The sequence below is a fragment of the Mauremys mutica genome, chromosome 8 (assembly GCF_020497125.1).
Source record: "Mauremys mutica isolate MM-2020 ecotype Southern chromosome 8, ASM2049712v1, whole genome shotgun sequence".
Lineage (NCBI taxonomy): Eukaryota > Metazoa > Chordata > Testudines > Geoemydidae > Mauremys > Mauremys mutica.
The window spans coordinates 16729736-16749586 of NC_059079.1; the positions used below are offsets into that span (position 1 = coordinate 16729736).

General features: G+C 44.3%; 1 protein-coding gene across 4 annotated transcripts in view; it reads right to left on the bottom strand.

The window, feature by feature from the left end:
• The window catches only part of DOCK7 (dedicator of cytokinesis 7), a 144806-nt gene that overhangs the window by 31727 nt on the left and 93228 nt on the right, over positions 1-19851 (bottom strand). For all 4 annotated transcript variants that reach the window (XM_045026751.1, XM_045026750.1, XM_045026749.1 and 1 more), the window contains 8 exons: positions 18895-19065; positions 17981-18120; positions 10049-10218; positions 7813-7967; positions 6570-6752; positions 5731-5866; positions 4081-4177; positions 59-155 (listed from right to left, as the gene is read on the bottom strand). In XM_045026751.1, coding sequence (XP_044882686.1) covers positions 59-155; positions 4081-4177; positions 5731-5866; positions 6570-6752; positions 7813-7967; positions 10049-10218; positions 17981-18120; positions 18895-19065 — 1149 coding nt within the window. The remainder of the gene's footprint in view (positions 1-58; positions 156-4080; positions 4178-5730; positions 5867-6569; positions 6753-7812; positions 7968-10048; positions 10219-17980; positions 18121-18894; positions 19066-19851) is intronic.

The window sequence follows — 19851 nt, forward strand, 5'->3', positions numbered from 1 at the left end:
CACTTAACCTGCTAGCAAAATGTTATTCAGACATCTGCAAAATCCCCCTCTTCCTTACCTGGACAACTATTTCTAATGTATCCAAAATAATCAGATTTGCTTCAGTTGCAAGATTTCCATCAATAAGCGCTTCATGTTCTATCTCTGCCCTTGATCTAACAGAAGAAAAGAAAGCATTCAAGTTATAGTTAGTTTAAAAATCAGTATGGCACATTCTCAAGGCTCACCAGTGGGAAAAACCTTGCTATAAATGCACACAGTTAGTTATGGACAACACCACAAGAATATCTACATGCATTAATATATGTAAGAGTACAGAGGGAGGGAGAATTGGTTTTTTTTTATTAATGTATAAAATATTCTATGCGATTTAGGTTTATCACCCTCAGGCGAGGTCATGATAATTTCTTTTTCCTTTCATTACTCTACCAGTAACCTCTAATAACAGTGTAAGCATCAAAGTCCTGCTTCAAAGGTGGTTTAATAGCATTGTAAGGCATGAAACAAAAGAAATAAAACACCTTTAACTTTATTTTACAGGATATGAGCACAAGATGGTGCTCTATGAGCTAGTCTTTTTGCCCTGTTTGCACTAGTTTGCCACTACCCAGTAGCTAGGTTGGGTCCAGTATATTGTACGTAGTATGTATATCTGGTATTTATTCTTTTGCCTCTACATTATATTAAAGGTTTTTAAACATCAGCTTTCCAGAGAAAATCATATGATTGTGCTATTAAATACAATGCACTTGCTTTCCTGGAAAAGCTGACTGTGGTCCCAGTCCTACTCACACTGGTAGTCCCATGTCTTCAGTGGCATTATTTAAACTTCAGTAAAATTAGTTGGATTTGGCAAATATCCATTAGTAATTTTAAGTATGTGATTGTGGCTTGCCCTGCTTGACTGAGCAGGAAGGTAGGTGGGGAGAGTGCTCCCCTTGCATCCTTGTGTAGGGAAAAGTTACAGTATGGGAGGGACACACAATTGAGCTGGCTGGATGCAGGCAAAACCCGCACACCGTCCTTTCAAAGTGCCATAGCACCCACTACAGAACTGGCTCCTCCAGGGCCCTGGGAGCAATTCTAGCTGACTCAACCAAATTTTCTCCTGGAGCTCCTGCTGCAGCATGCCTGCCCCACACCCTGCCCACCACGGAGGTCGTACTATAAGAGAATACTCTAGTCCTAAATCTCTAGACTATGAAGGCTCTGGATTGAGGCATAGACTGTACCTCTTTTTAAAGGATATCAACTGCAAAAAGAAGGGCTGGGTGGGATCACTTCACTTGGCTGTACAGAATTCTTTCTATTGAATAATCCTCTACATTCATTTGTTATAAAGTGATTATTCTAATGTTAAACTCAAAGTGCGAAATTCTACCCGTAGATGGAGTATGTGCTCACAACTCTCATTGCAACCAGCGGGAGCTGTGCAGAAGAGAGGCCAGATTTGGCTCAGAATAGAATGCGCAAGGATGACTTGGAGTGCGGGTTTATGGAGTTGTTTTAGCAGATTTTTCTTTTAAGAGAGAAAATTAAATTTTCTTTTGTCTACAATGGTAGTTCCATTAGAGACTCCAGCTGTTCAACAGGTATGTGAGGCCACTAGCAGGGGTTAGATTGTTTGGGGTACGGTACCATCAGCAAGATGATGACACACAGCTCTATAAGCCAAATTCATATCTGGTGTTTTTTTATATCCGCTGCTATGGAATCACACGAGGAGGAATTTGCTCCCATGTCTCTATTTCATTGGATCTGACAGTGCAGTTCAGCTTTGCCAATGTCTGGACATGACTGGAGGTTTGGATAAAAGTTACCTGGCTGACAAAACAAAAGGTTAGAGCCCTGAGTTGGGGAAAAGCAATTGGCAGGGATGGTAGAGGTGGCATTAGCCCTTTCATTTTCACGAGCTATGTCTGTCTTTTGTTGTTGGATGCCTGGCTGCTTCTGGATAGCCAGATTGCAGCAGTAGCCAAGAGAGCTTTTTTCCATCTTCATGCAAAGTATTTTTAAGGGACCCATCACCGTAGAATTTAAGTTCCCTTTTGCTAGATGGTTACAGCCTTTCCTTTTGGACACAGACTTCACTACAGCCATCCATGCCAATGGACAACCAATGTGTACTCCACTTCAGAGACAGCTTGGAATCCTCAGCCATTGCAGAGTAAGGCTTCTTGCTTATACAGGGGAGTTTCACACCTGGACCATTTCACACCTTTGCTCCACAGACTGTGCTGGTTTCCCATCCATTTCAGCATGCAGTTCAAGGTGCTGGTTGTGACCTAAAGCCCTTTGCACGCAGGAGTCTGCCTATCTCCTTGTACTCTTGACAGGTGAGCCAAAAATTCCTATGTTTGAGGGCTGGTGGCTGGGTGTTCTTAGTGAAGGGTCCTTGACTATCTCCTAGATCTAAGTTTGATGGCTTTCAGAATATGTTACAAAGGCTATTTACTCAAGCTTTTCCTGAGACGTGGGGAGAGTTCTCTGGTTTTTGGAGAGGGTTAGCATGGCTGACTTGCGTCAGTGTAGCTCATTTTGGCATGTATTCAAACACTGTCTGAAGAAGTATAAGATACACTGCACATATGTAACATTAATTCATTGTGTACTGTGTGCCTATCTGTGCATGTGTATGTATGCACGCGCACATGTACACACACACACATCATATTAACTCTAATTTCTAAAACTCTTGGGTTGATACATGTCTGCAAAATGCAACAGTGAATCTCCTGGGATTCTATTCAAAGCTTGTTACACAGATATGCTAGGGCCAAACAGCAAAAATACTGCATTTCTGTTGTGCTGGTGGCAAGTGCTCTGGAGATGTCACGGAAGAAGAACTATGTACCCCAACGTGCGTTGTTGATAGGATGGGTGCTCTGCAACATGGAGGGGATGAGGTGGAGAATATGGTTGTGCCAAGATCAAAGCACAGGGATCCATGCACAGCAGAAATCCACGGGACCACAAACAAAGGAGGGAAACAGGGTCCAGTCATGTGGGAGGAAGGAGTAGATGCACTGTGGGTGGCTTGGCCTTCCTTCTATTTGGGCTCTGCCATTTCCCAGTTCCCTCAGAGCTTCACTTGAGCTGTTTGATGTTCACGATGTTTGGAAGGAAGGGATAGCTCAGTGGTTTGAGCATTGGCCTGCTAAACCCAGGGTTGTGAGCTCAATCCTTGAGGGGACCACTTAGGGATCTGGGGCAAAAATTGGTCCTGCTAGTGAAGGCAGGGGGCTGAACTCAATGACCTTTCAAGGTCCCTTCCAGTTCTAGGAGATTGGTATATCTTTTATTATTACCTTATGATACAGGCCAGTCCTTTTGCTGGGCCTTCAGAGTACCACTAAGGGAGAAAGGAAGCCTGTGGGGTTGTAATTTTAGAAAATGGGAAACATGCGCAGCAAAACTCACACACCATTCCTGAGCCTTCTAGCAAAAAACAAAGCAAACTTAAAAAGTAATGGGTGTGTCAAGCAAAAGGGATTATTTCAACCAGTTACACACACACACACTAAAAACCCTCTGCCAAGCATCACAAACAGAGCTGCAATGGTTGAATATGCAGATGTACAAAACGAAAATTACACAAAAAAGCCACACACCGATGCTACAGTACCTGAGTGGTTTGTGGCTTCTAAAAACACAGCACATGTGGAAAAACAATCAAAGGGATGGATTAGGACAGGAAAAGAAAGCATGCTTGGACAACTCCAGAATAAGAGACTCTCATGGAATAAGGGAAAGATGACATGAGACATATACGCTATCTGTAAATATAGCTAATGGTTCTTTTCTTTACATTACAACTCACTACAGGAATCTAAGAAGATAATGGAGTTTACTAGTCTTAAGTCTCATTCTGAAATGCTGAGAAAGAAATGGGAAGTGATGCTGTGTTTATCAGCATTAAAACTGTTCCCATATAATCAGCCTGTCCAAGCTTACGGCCTGATCCTGCTCACACTGAGGACAACTGGACTGTTGCCTTTGGCTTCAATGGAAGCAGAGTCAGGGCTTGAGTTTGTAACGTGACCATGCAGTTATTGATGTAGAAGGATAAGATAGAGTTACTTGTCAAGCTTTTCTGTGTTTTGACGCCAGTGAGTCATATCCTTTCTCCATCTTAGATTCTCTTGACTTCCAAACGCACTCCCAGATGGACTTCTTTCTGTCGGGTAACGTCAATTTTTTTAAAATAAATCAATATTAACTTTTTCCATGTGGCAACCAAAGACTTGGTTGCAAGTAATATGTGACAGACAGCATAAGAAAACTCTACAGCATGCAAAGCCATAACATTTATCTGTCCGTACAGTAGAACCGCAGAGTTACGAACACCTCGGGAATGGAGGTTGTTTGTAACTCTGAAATGGTCAAAACTCTGAACAAAACATGATAGTTGTTCTTTCAAAAGTTTACAACTGAACGCTGACAATACAACTTTGAAACTTTACTATGCAGGAGAAAAAATGCTGCTTTTAACCATCTTAATTTAAATGAAACAAGGACAGAAACAGTTGCCTTACCGTGTCAAATCTTTTTTTGAAACTTTCCCTTTTTTTCAGTAGTTTACATTTAACACATTACTGTATTGTATTTGGGTTTGTTTGTTTGTTTTTGGGTCTCTGCTGCTGCCTGAGGGCTTGGCTACACTTACAAATTTGCAGCGCTGCAGCAGGGTGTGAAAACACACCCTCTGCAGCGCTGCAAATTGCGGCGCTACAAAGCGCCAGTGTAGTCAAAGCCCCAGCGCTGGGAGCCGCGCTCCCAGCGCTGTCCGTTATTCCCCACAGGGAGGTGGAGTACGGACAGCGCTGGGAGAGCTTTCTCCCAGCGCTGGTGCTTTGACTACACTTAGCGCTTCAAAGCGCTGCTGCGGCAGCGCTTTGAAGTGTAAGTGTAGCCAAAGCCTGATTGTGTACTTCCAGTTCCAAATGAGGGGTGTGGTTGACTGGTCAGTTCGTAACTCTGAGGTTCTACTGTGCTTATATGGCACCCCATTACCATATTATCTGACACTTCACAATCTTTAATGTATTTATCCTCACGCCACCGCTGTGAAGTAGAGAAATACTATTATCCCCATTGTACAGATTGGGAACTGAAATACGTAGAGACTACGTGTCTTGCCAATGTCACGCAAGAAGTCTGTGGTGGAATTGGAAATTGACCTTGGGTCTGCTGGGTCTAGTGACCTAGCCACTGGACCAGCCTTCTTCTCATACTCAATAAATAGCAATATTAATCTCAACGGGGTGTTAATTCTGACACATGCTGGCAATATAATTACCAAAACTGTTAACTATTTCACTGCTTATCATTTTAGCAGAAACCACCATCCATTCAGGGACTGAGTTTCCACTCTGACCCTTGACATACAGTGACAGGGTGCTGGTTCTGCCTACAAGGTCAGGCTAGTGTTCCCAGACACTGTTACAGGAGTGCTCTATAAATGAGACATGTCTACACATGTAAATAGTTAGGTAACAGATAAAGTGCCTACAGATGGGGCTCACAAATATGCAGCAGAGTTCCTGGGGTTTATAGGACCAATTAAACTTGTGCACTGCAAACCGCTTCCTCTGTGCAGCTCTTCAGATGGAGCTCTTAACTGATATGCATATCGTCCTGCAGCACTCTACTGCATCTGGGGGCTCTTTGGGGATAGTTTCAAGGGACTCTCATATAGGAAGGTCAGCAGCAACAGGCAAGCTTACTTACCTAGCTGCCCTCTGCTTCTTCGCACCATTTCTTGCCTCGCCCCTATGCTTCCCAAAATAGCTTCTTCAAGTTTTGCTCTCATGTCCTTCGACTTCTTAAATGTCAGACTGTTCATTCTTTCAAACACTTTCTTGCCCTGTAGATTTCAAACCAGAAAAGCACAGATGTTGAGGGAAGCCTCCTTTTACCTGGGATGGACAAGAAGGCTAAATGGATAGAACTCCTATCCCTGGCGACCCACAGGGTCAGGATGTGCTGTAGGAGATGTCCAGGCCATGATGTCCTCTGCAGGATCTGACAAGCCTGCAGCGGGGAGAGGACAAGGGAGACACGACCGAGGGGAGGACAGAGGACCAACTGGTGACCTGGGAAGCTGCTAAATCTCCACTGCCACTGCAGGAAGTTTTCCCTGACGCCTGAGAGTGAGTAAATAGGACTGTCAGCTTCTCTCTGCTCTTACTTCCTGTGGCAGCCTCTGGGGTAATACATAGGGGGGAAGCACTCACCTGCCTGCCCAGGGGAGTGGCAAGCGGGCAGAGGCTTTTTTTAAATCAGCCACTCTGTGGTGAGGGGGCAGAGTCACTTCGCGGTTGGAAGATGGAGGGAAAGGGACAGATGCAGAGGGACCGGGGGCTGGTGTGTGTACGGAAAGAGGCACAGCCGCCAGGATTTTTCAGGTCAGGAGAAGACAGCCAGGAGAGGGTGATGGGTGGAAGGGGCCTCTTTGGCACTGTGTAAGGGGCAGGGATATCTGTTTTTCACTTTGTGCCTGGGTGCTTGTCTGAATCCCATTCCGTGCCTCGAGGGAGCTTGAATGCAACTAACCAATATTTCTGTACCTTGTACTCAAAACAGGAGACACAGAGATACAGCAAATCCAGCAAGCGATTGAGCTGCAGCACGGAGAGGTCTGTGAACCATTTCTGCAGGACGCTTTCGTCGGCATTCCTGAGAACCCACAAGAGGCAGATCAAGAGGCTCCGGCTCGATTCTGCTGAGAAGGTCGAGTGCTGCCGACCACTCTGAACAGACAGGAGCAATCACTTCAGCCACACCGATTAGTGCCCCAAATACTTTGATAGTCCATTAAAAATAGCTGCATCAGGTAATTATGCTGGGCTAACCAATCATCATCCCTCAGACAAGGGCAGGGGCCAGCAGATTTGCATAAATAATCATTATGAGCTAACGTTGTCTGAATCACCCACATCACCCACAATGACAGAGCCCAGATGACACAAAAGACACTGAAATTCAGCCCTAGCAATGCATTTTAAGCTAAATTCAAGTTATGAGAGTGTCCTCCTTTAAGCTCCTTCTCAAGACCCACCTCCACTATGATGCTTTCAATAAATTTCCAGCTAGTTAGCGGCCTGGCAGGGGACCTCCATTCATTAGCAGAATTACAGTAGAGAAAAAAACCCCAACAACAACCTTGAAATCTGCAAATGATGAGCCTGTGTAATCTGATGTTCCCTTCATCTCCAGACCACCACCCTCTCCACTGTCTGAGTCATTCAGCCTCTTGGTCTTGGTCTCATTAGACTGGAAACTCTACACTGCAGGGGCTGTCCTCCCTTTGTATGGGTACAGCACCCAGAAAAATGGGGCCCTAATGCTGACTGGGGTCTATGGGTGCTACCGTAATCCAAATAAGGTGAAATCCACCCCTGTGCAGAGGGCCAGCCCAAGGCTCCCGCCCCACCCAAGCTCCATTTAATGACTTGGTTAAGTGGGGCAGAGGCCTTGTGCTGAGAGCCTTTGCAAAAGGGTGAATTTCACCTAGAATGACCATAAGGGCAGCCGTGGTACGGCATTTTCATCAGCTTGCTTTGAGAAGGAGGAACAGAAGCTTGGCAAAACTGATCATTCTAACTATGTCCCCTCCCCACCATCACAAGGACAGGAATAACCCAGTGCAAACACCATCTGTTTCACATCTCCCACCCCTCCCTCCTGCTGTGTAACATGCACAGACGCATGCTGACCTCTGTCCCTGCTGCTTTGTGATCATCACCCTAGAGCATACACATATAAATATCTGCCTGGTTACACATGCTCCGAGGGGGAATATTTTTGTACCGTTGATGGGAGTAGAAAACTGCTGGGTCGGGTGAGCTGAGGGACAGATGTTCCTGCAATGGCCATGGCAACTGTCTGACTTATCATGCTTCCACCTTCGCTTTCATAATCGTCGATGGTGACACAGCTTGGCCTTCCTCGCTGATTGTGAGTCTCTGCAGAGAAACACACGCACCTCAGTTAAACGGCGCATTCAAAGGTCCATTCCTCACAGCTCCTCTCTGTTGGTTTCATTTAACTGTCTGGTAATGGTCACTGAAAAAATTACATTAGACTGGTATTGCTAGCAAATGGGGATCTTCTCTCTCTCTCTATATATATAGTTATGTAAATCAAACATATGAGGCTAAGGGGAAAATTTTCAAAAATGTCTAAGGAATTTTGGAGTGTCCCATTTTTGAAAGTGACCTAGGCACTATGGAGCCCAAGTTTCATTACAAGTCAACAGGACTTAGGTTCCTTAAGTGCCTAAGTCACTTTTGAAAATGGGACATAGACTCTTAAGATACTTAGGCACTTCTGAAAATTTCCCCAAACCTTCACCATGTCATTTAACTTAAAGGGCCGAAATGCTCAAAGAAGGAGTCTATATGTAGGGCCCTACCAAATTCACGGCTGTGCAAAACGCGACACGGACCATGAAATCTGGTCTCTCCCCTGTGAAATCTGATCTTTTGTGTGCTTTTACCCTATACTATACAGGAGACCAGCATTTCTCAAACTGGAGGTCTCTATCCAAAAGGGGTTGAGCGGGGTCACAAGGCTATTGTAGGGGGGGTTGCATTGCCACCTTTATTTCTAAGCTGCCGTCAGAGCTGGGCAGCTGGAGAGTGATGGATGCTGGCTGGCCGCCCAGCTCTGAAGGCAGTGCTGCAGCCAACAGCAGCGCAGAATTAAAGGTGGCAATACCATATCATGCCACCTTTATTTCTGCACTTCTGCTGGCAGGAGCACTGCCTTCAGAGCTGGGCTCCCAGCCAGCAGCTGCAGCTTCCTACAGCCAGGGGAGGTTCCTGGAAATTGGTCTGACCAGCCCCTCAGAGTGGCCTCTGCAGGCAAAGAGGAAGTCCCATCCTGCAGTAACCCAGCCAGGACCAGCAGCTGGAGCCTGGCATATGGTAGGAGCCCTTGGTCAGGACACCCCCAACCCTGCCCCTCCCCAGCTCCAGGCCCAGCACCCTGGTACTCAGAGGTTAAAGGGGCCTTGGTCTGGCTGCTGGTGCCCAGCTCTGAAGGCAGCTCAACTGCCAGCAACAGTGCAGAAGTAAGGGTGGCAATACCACAACGCCCCCTACAATAGCCCTGTGACCCCCTCAAAACCCCCTTTTGGGTTGGGACCCCCACAGTTATAACACCATGAAATTTCAGATTTAAGTATCTGAAACTGATATTTATCATTTTTTAAATCCTGTGACCGTGAAATTGACCAAAATTGACTGTGAATTTGATAGGGCCCTAGCTATGTCAGACTATTTCAATATCCAGCTTCCCTACCCTGGTCTGAAATAGCCCAAACATTTCGCCCTTCAGGACACTCTTATCTGGCAAACAGTAGCAGGGTTGCTGAAGAGGACAACATCAGGTAATGTGTAAAGGAACATAGGAATTTGTTTTTTTGGTGCTGTCTGTTGGTGCTATTGTTACCTATATGGGGCTGTTGTCTCTTTGATTGGATGTATTTTTAAATACATATCAGAGAGGCTTACGGTGTCTAGATAGACACCTCTTTTTTTATTAGTCTAAATAAAATAAATTGTGCCTGCAAAGTTTGCACATGGTAAAATTCTGCATCCACATGGGCAAAAGGACACATGCACAAGGAATTATTGGTTTTGTGCAAACAAGTGGACAAATGCAGCTTTTATGCAAGGCAATTTTGAGCATACATTTTGCAGCTGGCAGCTTACTGTGCCCACTAGCTATATTGCCGATCAATATTGTTTCATTGTTTCCCTACTCCTTTCTGTAGCCACCAGTTGTCTTTAGTTTTATATGTAGATTTTAAGCTGGAATCGTTTTTTTTTTTATTCTCTTTGTATAGCACCTAGTACAATGGGTCCTGGTCCTTGACTAGGGCTCTTGGTCACTGTGGTAATACAAATAATAAATAAATATTATACTTTGAAAATAGCAACATCACGCAACAGTTTGGTTGCTCACTCCAACAGCACTGACTTAATGCGCTCAAAAGTTGGGAGTAATTCAACATACATGCAAAGCCTGGTGCACAAAATACCTGTAAAATCATATAGCTGAGGCACGGTTTCCATGATCACGCCAATCAGAGGTAGATACAGCATAGCCACCCGGGCCTTTACCTGTGGGTCAGAGTACCGTGGATCGGAGTCGTGACTGGACAGTAAATTGTGTACCATATTGATGACCTTCTTATGCAATCCAAACAAACTGTTAAAAGAGAGTTGAGTCACAGGGATTGGTTAATATCTTGAAAGCAAACAATACTTTGTAACTAAGTACGTTTTAAAAAATCCTGGTTTTTATTTTTAACCCGGCATGCACATACACGTATCATTATGCAATATTTCTCAATCTCAGACTCATTTTGGAGACTGGCTTTTATGAATTCACTGGCAGCTAAGTAGTAATTTTAACTGTAGCACCAAGAACGTAAATGAGAAATACTCCTTCACTGACATACAGGTCTGCGGGTCCTTCAGAACTGATACAATGTGAATGCCCCAGAATCCTTCTATTGAAGAAATCTATTTATGCTACGTTTGATGGATCAGGTCTTGTGTGTAGAGTCTCACAAATTTACAACTGGTGAACTAATGGGATCACAAGACACAAAAGAAAGGAACCTGAGAAGGGTCAGGGTCTTTAGTTTAGTTAAACCAGGGGTTGGCAACCTTTCAGAAGTGCTGTGCCGAGTCTTCATTTATTCACTCTAATATAAGGTTTTGTGTGCCAGTAATATATTTTAATGTTTTTAGGAGGTCTCTTTCCCTAAGTCTATAATATATAACTAAACTATTGCTGTATGTAAAGTAAATAAGGTTTTTAAAATGTTTAAGAAGCTTCATTTAAAATTAAATTAAAATGCAGAGTCCCCCAGACTGGTGTCCAGGACCTGGGCAGTGTGAGTGCCACTGAAAATCAGCTCACGTGACGCCTTCGGCACGCGTGCCATAGGTTGCCTACCCCTGAGTTAGACTGTTTAAAACTTTGGTTTTTACTTATACCTATTGAACTGAAACTTCTGACATGCACCCTTAAGATAAAAATTTTCTTTATACAAGATTTGAACATGCCTGACTCTTCAGCTGAAAAAACTTTTCCCCAGTTCTCTGGTCCTCCAAGGAGTCATCTAGCAAAAAAAAGGCACTTCCTTACTTGAAACTGGAAAGTCTTTGAGATGTGTGGTCCCGATCTGTATTCCACATGTGGGGGCACATGGGTACCAGGCGCCCGAGTCCAGGAATTTTAACAAGCAGTGTCTGGTGGCCCACCCATACGCAGTAGTTCTCCTTGTGCTCCAGACTGAGGGCATAAGAAGCGGTGCAGGCCAATGCCTCTCCAGTTCCTCTTCTTACAGTGAAAACAGAAGGATCCGAAGCAGAAGGGATGGAGGGTGAGTAGTGGAACACAGATAGGGACCACACATCTTGAAGAACTTCCAGTTACAGGTAAGTAACCTCCATTTCTTCTTCAAGTGCTGGTCCTTATATGTATTCCACACATGGGCGACTGACAAGCAGTCTTCAGACTGGGGGAGGGTGTGAGGAAGCTGGCAAGAAAGACGTCCTAAGGACTGCATCTGCATCGGAGGCTTGGACGATAGCATGTAATATTTTGTGAATGTGCAATTGGAATTCCAGAGAGCCGCTCTGCACATGTCCAGTAACCGTTCTTCCTGCAGTGATGCTGTAGAGGCAGCTTGAGCCTGGTGGAATGTGCCCTTCCCCTGTCAGGTGAAGGGATATATGCTAATTGATTGCAGACAATGATGCATCCAGAAATCTATTTAAAGATTCTCCAAGAGGATACAGCTTGTCCTCACGACCTTTCCGCTAGGGGAAGAAATGGCCTAGGAGACTTTCAGATAGATTTGGTTCTCTGCAGGGAGAATGCTAAGATATGTCTGATGTCAAGGGAATGAAGTTCTCTCTCCTCCGCAGAGACATAGGGTTTTGGGAAGAAAACAGGTAAGTGACACGGAATTCCAAAAGAACCTTGGGGAGGAATTTAGGATGTTATCGAAGAGAGACCTTTTCCTTGTGAAAAACAGTATATGGTTTGTCTGCCATGAGGGCTCACATCTCACTCACTCTTCCGGCTGAGGTAATAGTCACTCAGAATACAATCTTCATGGACAGGTGGGACATGGAACTTTTTGCCAAGGGTTCAAATGGTGGCCCAGGGAGTGCTGATAGTACGAACTGAGGTCCGACTGAGGTGTAGGTTTGACAATTGGTGAAAAGGTCCTAACTAGGCCTTTCATAAATCTCATTGTAATAGGGTGAGTAAAGATGGAACGTCCATCTACTAGAGGAAGGAAGGCACTGTTCACTGCTAGATGGACCCGCAGTGAGAGCAAATGGAAAGACATGAATGTTTTAAAAACAGAAGGTAATCTAAAACAACTGGGATACTTGAATTTGGAGACAGCTGCTTATGCTGAACCCAGGTAGAAAAACGTCTCCATTTAGCTAGGCAGCAGGTTCTAGTTGAGTCTTTTCTACTTTGAGTAAGAACAGCTTGGATGGATGTTGAGCAAGAGCATCCTAGTTCTGATGCCCATCCAAACACCAGGCCATTAGGTGGAGTAGTTCTGGACTGGGGTCTCTGATTCTGACCCCTTCTTGGGTAAGGAGATCCGGGAAGGGGTGGATCCTGAAAGGAGGACAGATTGACATCCTCAGGAGCTCTGAGAACCAAAACTGTCTGGGCCATTTCTGACAGATCTTTCTCAAGACCTTTGTAACAGGCAAATAGGAGGGCAGACATGTCTGAGATTGCATGTCCACAGAAGAACATTGCCCTGGGAACCACGACCCTTAGCTCCTCTGGGCAGTACAAAGGAAGCTTCCTGTTCATTTGGGAAGAGATCCCATTGAGGTGCTCCCCAATGACCGACTATCTTACACAGCTCTATCCTGAGCATCTCCCATTTGTGAGCTGCACAGAAGTGCTTGCTCAGGTTGCCTGCAAAGGAGTTTTGGGCCCCTGGAAAGTGTGTGGCTTGGACAGCAATGCAGTTATAAATTATTTACAAATGTATTTACAGAGTATAAGGATAAAAGCTGGAGAAATCTGTGGACACAGGGATTCCTTTTCAGGCCATGCACTGGTAAGAAGGAACTGAGGAGGCATCAGCCTGCACTGCCTCTAATATCCTCAGTCTGGAGCACAAGGGAAACTACTGTGCAAGTGCAGGCCAACAGACACGGCTTGTTGAATTTCCAGACTCAGGAGTATGACGTGCATGCGCAGCCCATGTGCGGAATACACATAAGGACCAGCACTCAAAGAAGAACAGAAAAATAAGGATACATATTCCTGATATTTCTAATTAAAAAATCCGCCAAACAAACAGGAAAAACAAGAGCAAAAGAACCTTTCTGGCCTTCTTTATTCACTGTAAAGACGCAAAAGAGGACACAGTCTAGATGTTTTCCCCTTTTGCAGGTCACCAGCAACACATTCCTTTTCCAATATGTAAGTTATTTTTTCTTTGAACCTCAGAAGAGCCCCACTCTGATCCCTTCCTTCAACACACTGCAGGCCTGGGACTTTGGCAACCTCTGTGACCTCAGTGAAAAGGAAAGAAATAGGAAAAACCCTTGGGTAGCTCTATAACAACTGCCTGCAGAGCAGATACAGAACCTCTCTGTCCTCTATAGGCAACAAGCTTGACCCTCCTCAAGGTCCTTTGATCCAATCCATGAAGCAGGGAAGAGTTTTCGTGCTCCACATTTTTGTATTACATGGCCCCCAGGATTTGACCCTTAGGTCTTAAAGTGTTCTGGGTATTTCAGGCACCATCTACTCACAGCTATTACTAAGTCAGTGGACCTGGTTACAAAAGGCTAACATTTGTAGATAAACCTTGGATTGTCCACATTTTTAAACAGGTTACAGGGACATACTTAGGGGTGTTACCCCTGGTAGCTTATACAACAACTGCATTGTAACTGGGTCTTCCAGCTTGGTTATATGTGCAGTGTCACTGGGACCTAACACAACTAAGGAGGAAACATTTAAAGTGTCAGGAAATTACAAACCACGATTAGAAAAAAGCTCTTTGCTATAATTGTAAAGTAACTGCCTTTATGTCCAATTAGTAAAAGCTAAAGGAAAACCTGCCTTGGAGATCACAGGGTTACCCAGCTTATGTAACACAATCAAACTTTGTCTCTGCTCCACCACCACTTTCCATAGTTGGCATGAAGGAGATGGGAGCTGATATTTCCGAGCCATATCAGAGAATAACAAAGAAGATCTATTAATTTTGTCAAATATCAGAGGGGTAGCTGTGTTAGTCTGGATCTGTAAAAACAGCAAAGAGTCCTGTGGCACCTTACAGACTAACAGACGTATAGGAGCATGAGCTTTCGTGGGTGAATACTCACTTCGTCGGATGCATGGAGCTCATGCTCCAATATGTCTGTTAGTCTATAAGGTGCCACAGGACTCTTTGCTGCTTCTATTAATTTTGCTATTGAGCTTGCATTAAACAGACCTCGCTGCCCACAGCTGGTCTCTTTGCCATCTCAGTCCTAGATTTACCCTATATTCAGGTGTTGCACAGTTTTATTATATGTTCTTTGTTTAATGGGGAGCTGTCCCAAACACAGAGGGCTAGATTCTGATTCCCTTATTTGTGTTCAATAGTACGTACTTTCCTCCACAATTCCACTGACTCAATAGGACTCTTTGAGGAGGAAAGTGCTACCCAACTTGAGTAAGGGGATCAGAATCTGGCCCTTAGGCAATGCTCAACATCACCAACAAAGAAGACATTATGTGCTAAGACAATCCAACCAGGACTTGATTTGTTCGGACTTTCCTCTTCTGTCACCGCAGCACACTAGTTATCTAATCCACCTGTTACGCCTTGTCTTTTAGATTGTAATCTCCTTGGAGCAGGGCATTGATTATATGTTTGTACAGCTCCTAGCAGAATGAGACCCCAACCTTTGAACACTAACACAATATATGGCAAACAATAATAGTAATAATACATTTAAAAGGTATTATTAAGTCTTTTCTGTACATGAATTATGAAGTTATTCCATAGAAAACACGTATAGTGCAATTGAATGAAAACAGCTTGCATACAACAGACAGGATAATGGAACAAACAAGTTAAACAAGTCTAAGTTTCAATAACTTTATGTCATGTACAGAGCTCAGAGGAGAACCCATGAATTTCCTATACAAAGCAGTTAGCTATGTATCCCTTAATCCATTCCCACTGCAGGGCAACACATCTAGGAATAATTCTAAATTATTCCAGAGTATTGTGGCTGAAATAGATAACTTTGTAACGATTAGTGTAGTCTTAGTCCTGCACTGATAAACTGTCCAAATCAGGAAATGTCTTATAGGTCAAATCCACAACTGGTGAAAATTAGTGTACTCCACTGATGTCAACGGAGCTACGCCAATTTACATAATCCGAGGATAGGGCCCTTAAAACTCTCCATAGGAATGGGAAGGGGAAGAATAAATCTGAACAGAGCAATTTACCCTGCACAGATAGTTTAAGCCCTAAAAGGTAGTTGAATATTAATGGAAGAGGCGCGGGATTAGGAGCAGTTTGTTTGTCAGAGCACCAGTGCGTGAATCTCATCCACTTCCGAAGATAGGTGGTATGTGTGGAATGTGTTCTGCTATGTAAAAGTACCCTTTGTACCTGGGCCAATGGGAGCTGCGAAGCCAGCGCTCTGGGTGGAGGCAGCATGCAGAGCTGCCTGGCCACACCTCCGCATAGCAACTGAGCAAGGCGGGATATCGCCGCTTCCGGGGAGCCCCAAGGTAAGTGCCGCCCAGAGCCCGCCTCACCCTGTCCAGTGTCCCAACCTCCTGCCCCCTTCCACACCCAAACTCTGCCGCTGCTGCGGTGGCTCGAGACTGCCCCAGCAGCAGCCGGTGTGCCTGGCACAGAGGATGCCTGAGCTGCCCCTGAGCCAGGCGCACTGGCCAGTGCAGAAGTCTTGGAGCTCACGGAAAGTCACGGAATCCGTGACCTCCGTGACAAACCCACAGACTTACCTATGAGGAAGATTGAAAATATTGGATTTATTTAGTGTGGAAAAGAGAAGACTGAGAGGGGACATGATAACAGTTTTCAAGTACATAAAAGGTTGTTACAAGGAGGAGGGAGAAGAATTGTTCCCCTTAACCTCTGAGGATAGGACAAGAAGCAATGGGCTTAAATTGCAGCAAGGGAGATTTAGGTTGGACATTAGGAAAAACTTCCTAACTGTCAGGGTGGCTAAGCACTGGAATAAATTGTGTAGGGAAGTTGTGGAATCTCCATCACTGGAAATTTTTAAGAGCAGGTTAGACAAATACCTGTGAGTTAGGAAGTTTTTCCTAATGTCCAACCTAAACCTCCCTTGCTGCAATTTAAACCCATTGCTTCTTGTCCTAGCCTCAGAAGTTAAGGGGGAGAATTCTTCTCCCTCCTCCTTGGATACAGAGGGACCTAGACAAATTAGAGGATTGGGCCAAAAGAAATCTGATGAGGTTCAACAAGGACAAATGGAGAGTCCTGCACTTAGGAAGGAAGAATCCCATGCACCGCTCCAGACTAGGGACCGAATGGCTAGGCAGCAGTTCTGCAGAAAAGGACCCAGAAGTTACAATGGACGAGAAGCTGGATATGAGTCAACAGTGTGCCCTTGTTGCCAAGAAGACTAATGGCATTTTGGGCTGTATAATTAGGGGCACTGCCAGCAGATCGAGGGACGTGATCATTTCCCTCTATTCGGCATTGGTGAGGCCTCATCTGGAGTACTGTGTCGAGTTTTGGGCCCCACACTACAAGAAGGATGTGGAAAAAATGGAAAAAGAGTCCAGCGGAGGGCAACAAAAATGACTAGGGTACTGGAGCACATGACTTATGAGGAGAGACTGAGGGAACTGGGATTATTTAGTCTGCAGAAGAGAAGAATGAGGGGAGATTTGATAGCTGTTTTCAACTATTTGAAAGCGGGTTCCAAAGAGGATGGATCTAGACTGTTCTCAGTGGTACCAGATGACAGAACAAGGAGTAGTGGTCTCAAGTTGCAGTGGGGGAGGTTTAGGTTGATATTAGGAAAAACTTTTTCACTAGGAGGGTGGTGAAGCACTGGAATGGGTTACCTAGGGAGGTGATGGAATCTCCTTCCTTAGAGGTTTTTAAGGTCAGGCTTGACAAAGCCCTGGCTGGGATGATTTAGTTGGGGACTGGTCCTGCTTTGAGCAGGGGCTTGGACTAGAAGACCTTCTGAGGCCCCTTCCAACCATGATATTCTATTATTCTGTCAGGAATGGTCTAGATAATACTTAGTCCTGTCTTGGGTGTAGGGGATTGGACTAGATGACCTCTAGAGGTCTTTTCCAGTCCTATGATTCTATGATTACTCGGCAGTATTCCAAGTTCTGAAAATTTCTTGCTGCATAACCTTGGCAAACAACTTTAAAATACTCTGTTTCACTTTATCCATCTGTAGTACAGCTATATTTACCGATCTTACAGGGGAGTTGTGAGGCTTAATGTATATTTATAAAGTGATTGAGATCCTAAGATGAAAGGTGCTACTATACCTAAACCCAACATCAGCAGACATTTTCTTACTCTTGAAAATTATGTTCTTGCTACTGCTGCAAAAAGCTACTTTCTGCCACTGCTCAATAGCAGCCTCCACAGCCAATTGAAGAGTATCATTGAAAGGCTCCAATGGGAGACTCTCTTCCCCTCATTCTCAGCTAGGAGAATGTGCCTGTAAACAGGATTGGAGAGTCGAGGTTAACAGAGATAGGAACGGGGGCAGAGCAAGTAGGCGGGGAGGATTCTCGGGTTGGAGGACTTGTTTCCTACTCCCACTCTCCTCTCAGATTATACATGTAAATTAACTCTGTCCATGGTGGTAGTTTGCATGTGATCCACCATCTACTTAGATTACAGTAACCTCTTGGGAAAAAGTTAAAAACTCACCCTTCAGCATCAGGATCTAAAATGACAGCCAGCTCTGTTAACACAAGCCCTGCCAAGTAATGCTGCTGGCGGAAAGGCACAGACAATTCAAACATATTTGCAATCTTCTGGTCTTGGACATTTGTAGAGAATCCAGAACTCTGTTGAAAAACCCAAGTGTTAAAAGTTGTGTAATGAGCCACTGAGGACACAGAAAGATACAGCTTATGAAATAGAGGACAAGCCCTGTACAGATTCAATAAAATCTCACGTCAGCCACTATTTCATTCATTTTTTGGCTATATATCTACTTATGTTACATGTAAATTCATTAACCCTTCAATAATTCAGAGTAGATGCATTTTACTTTTGTTCCCTTCTTAGTTAAGAATATGCATTACAAACCAGAGGATGAGAAAACAGCTAATCTGATGAGCAAGAGCAGTGCTACTGAGCAAGGCAACATGTTTGCTGAGTAATGACTACTTTTTGCACATTCACTCTTTTGCACAGGATGGGAAAAAGTAGTAGAATGATGCTTGGATGTTACAAAGTGAATGGACCTTGGTTATTTTAATGATCACAGAAGATCAACACAAGTCAGAATAAAAGCCTATTGTTCTTCGCTTCAAAGGAAAATGTTCTGCTTACACACTATGGCTAAAAGTTTAGGGTTTCAGAGACGCACTTTAAGCTTTCATTATGGCAATCCTAATATGGGTAACTCAGCTACAAGGAGGAATGCCAAGTGTACTGCCCATAGGCCCCTCTAAGCCACTCTACCTGCATTGCCTGTATTTTTTAAATAAGTGATCAAAGAGGCATTAGCAGGAAAGGAACCTGAACATGTGTGTGACACACCTGTCTCTGAGACTTACTCCTATGAACAAAGCTCAGCTTGAATTTCCACATGTGGCCTTTGCTGCTTTGCCTACCTGAGAAGTTGCCGAAGACACAGACGGTGAGGGAGATGCAGGTGGCGTGAGTAGGCTACAGGGTAAATTCAGGGTGACGTAGTGCTCATGGCTGCAGATAATGCGGAGGAAGTCCAGCCTCAAGGATACAAGGATGCTTGGATTTGGTAAGGAATAAAGCTTTGAAGACACCTGGCAAGAATAACACAAACTATACAGTTAATAGTAATACAGCACACAAATGCAGCAAGTGACTTCTGACATATCCTCCATCACCATGTTATATAGCAGGAAAGACCAGATTAAAGGGTTTTATAATGCTTTAGCTGTCATTAAATAGCAGTAAGACACACACCACTTCTCTGTAGTTTCAATTAAACGAGTCACATAGGGAAACTGTACATTTAACATTTACCACAGCCAACAATGCTGATAACAATATAATATTTGCATAATAGGCATACTAATTACAATTACAAATTAAGTCCCATCTACTTCACATGCAATATTGAACTCCTACTGATTTCAGTAGGAAGTTGCACAAATAAGATCAAGGAAAACACATCAGCAGGCTAGCTAGTCACACACATAGGTGATGGAACTAGGGGTGCTGCCACGCCCCCTGGCTTGAGGTGGTTTCCATTATATACAGGGTTTACAGTTTAGTTCAATGGCTCTCAGCACCCCCACTATGAAAACTGTTCCAGCCCCTCTGCTCACACAGTAGGCAACAAAGTTCAAATACTATTATCGTTCAGGCCATCTACTATGGAATGTTTCAATCTGTAGTAAAGATGAACCTGAAGCCCAGATCCAAATACCCCCAGACATCATGGATGCTCAGATCCAAATTTTGCAGTCAAGCTCCTTTCTAATCTCTTCCTCCATTACTCTGGTGGCAACACTCCTGGAAAGAGACTCCTCTCTCCCAGTGTAACTCTATCGACTTAGTAGACTAACTCCTGATTTAGACAGTAT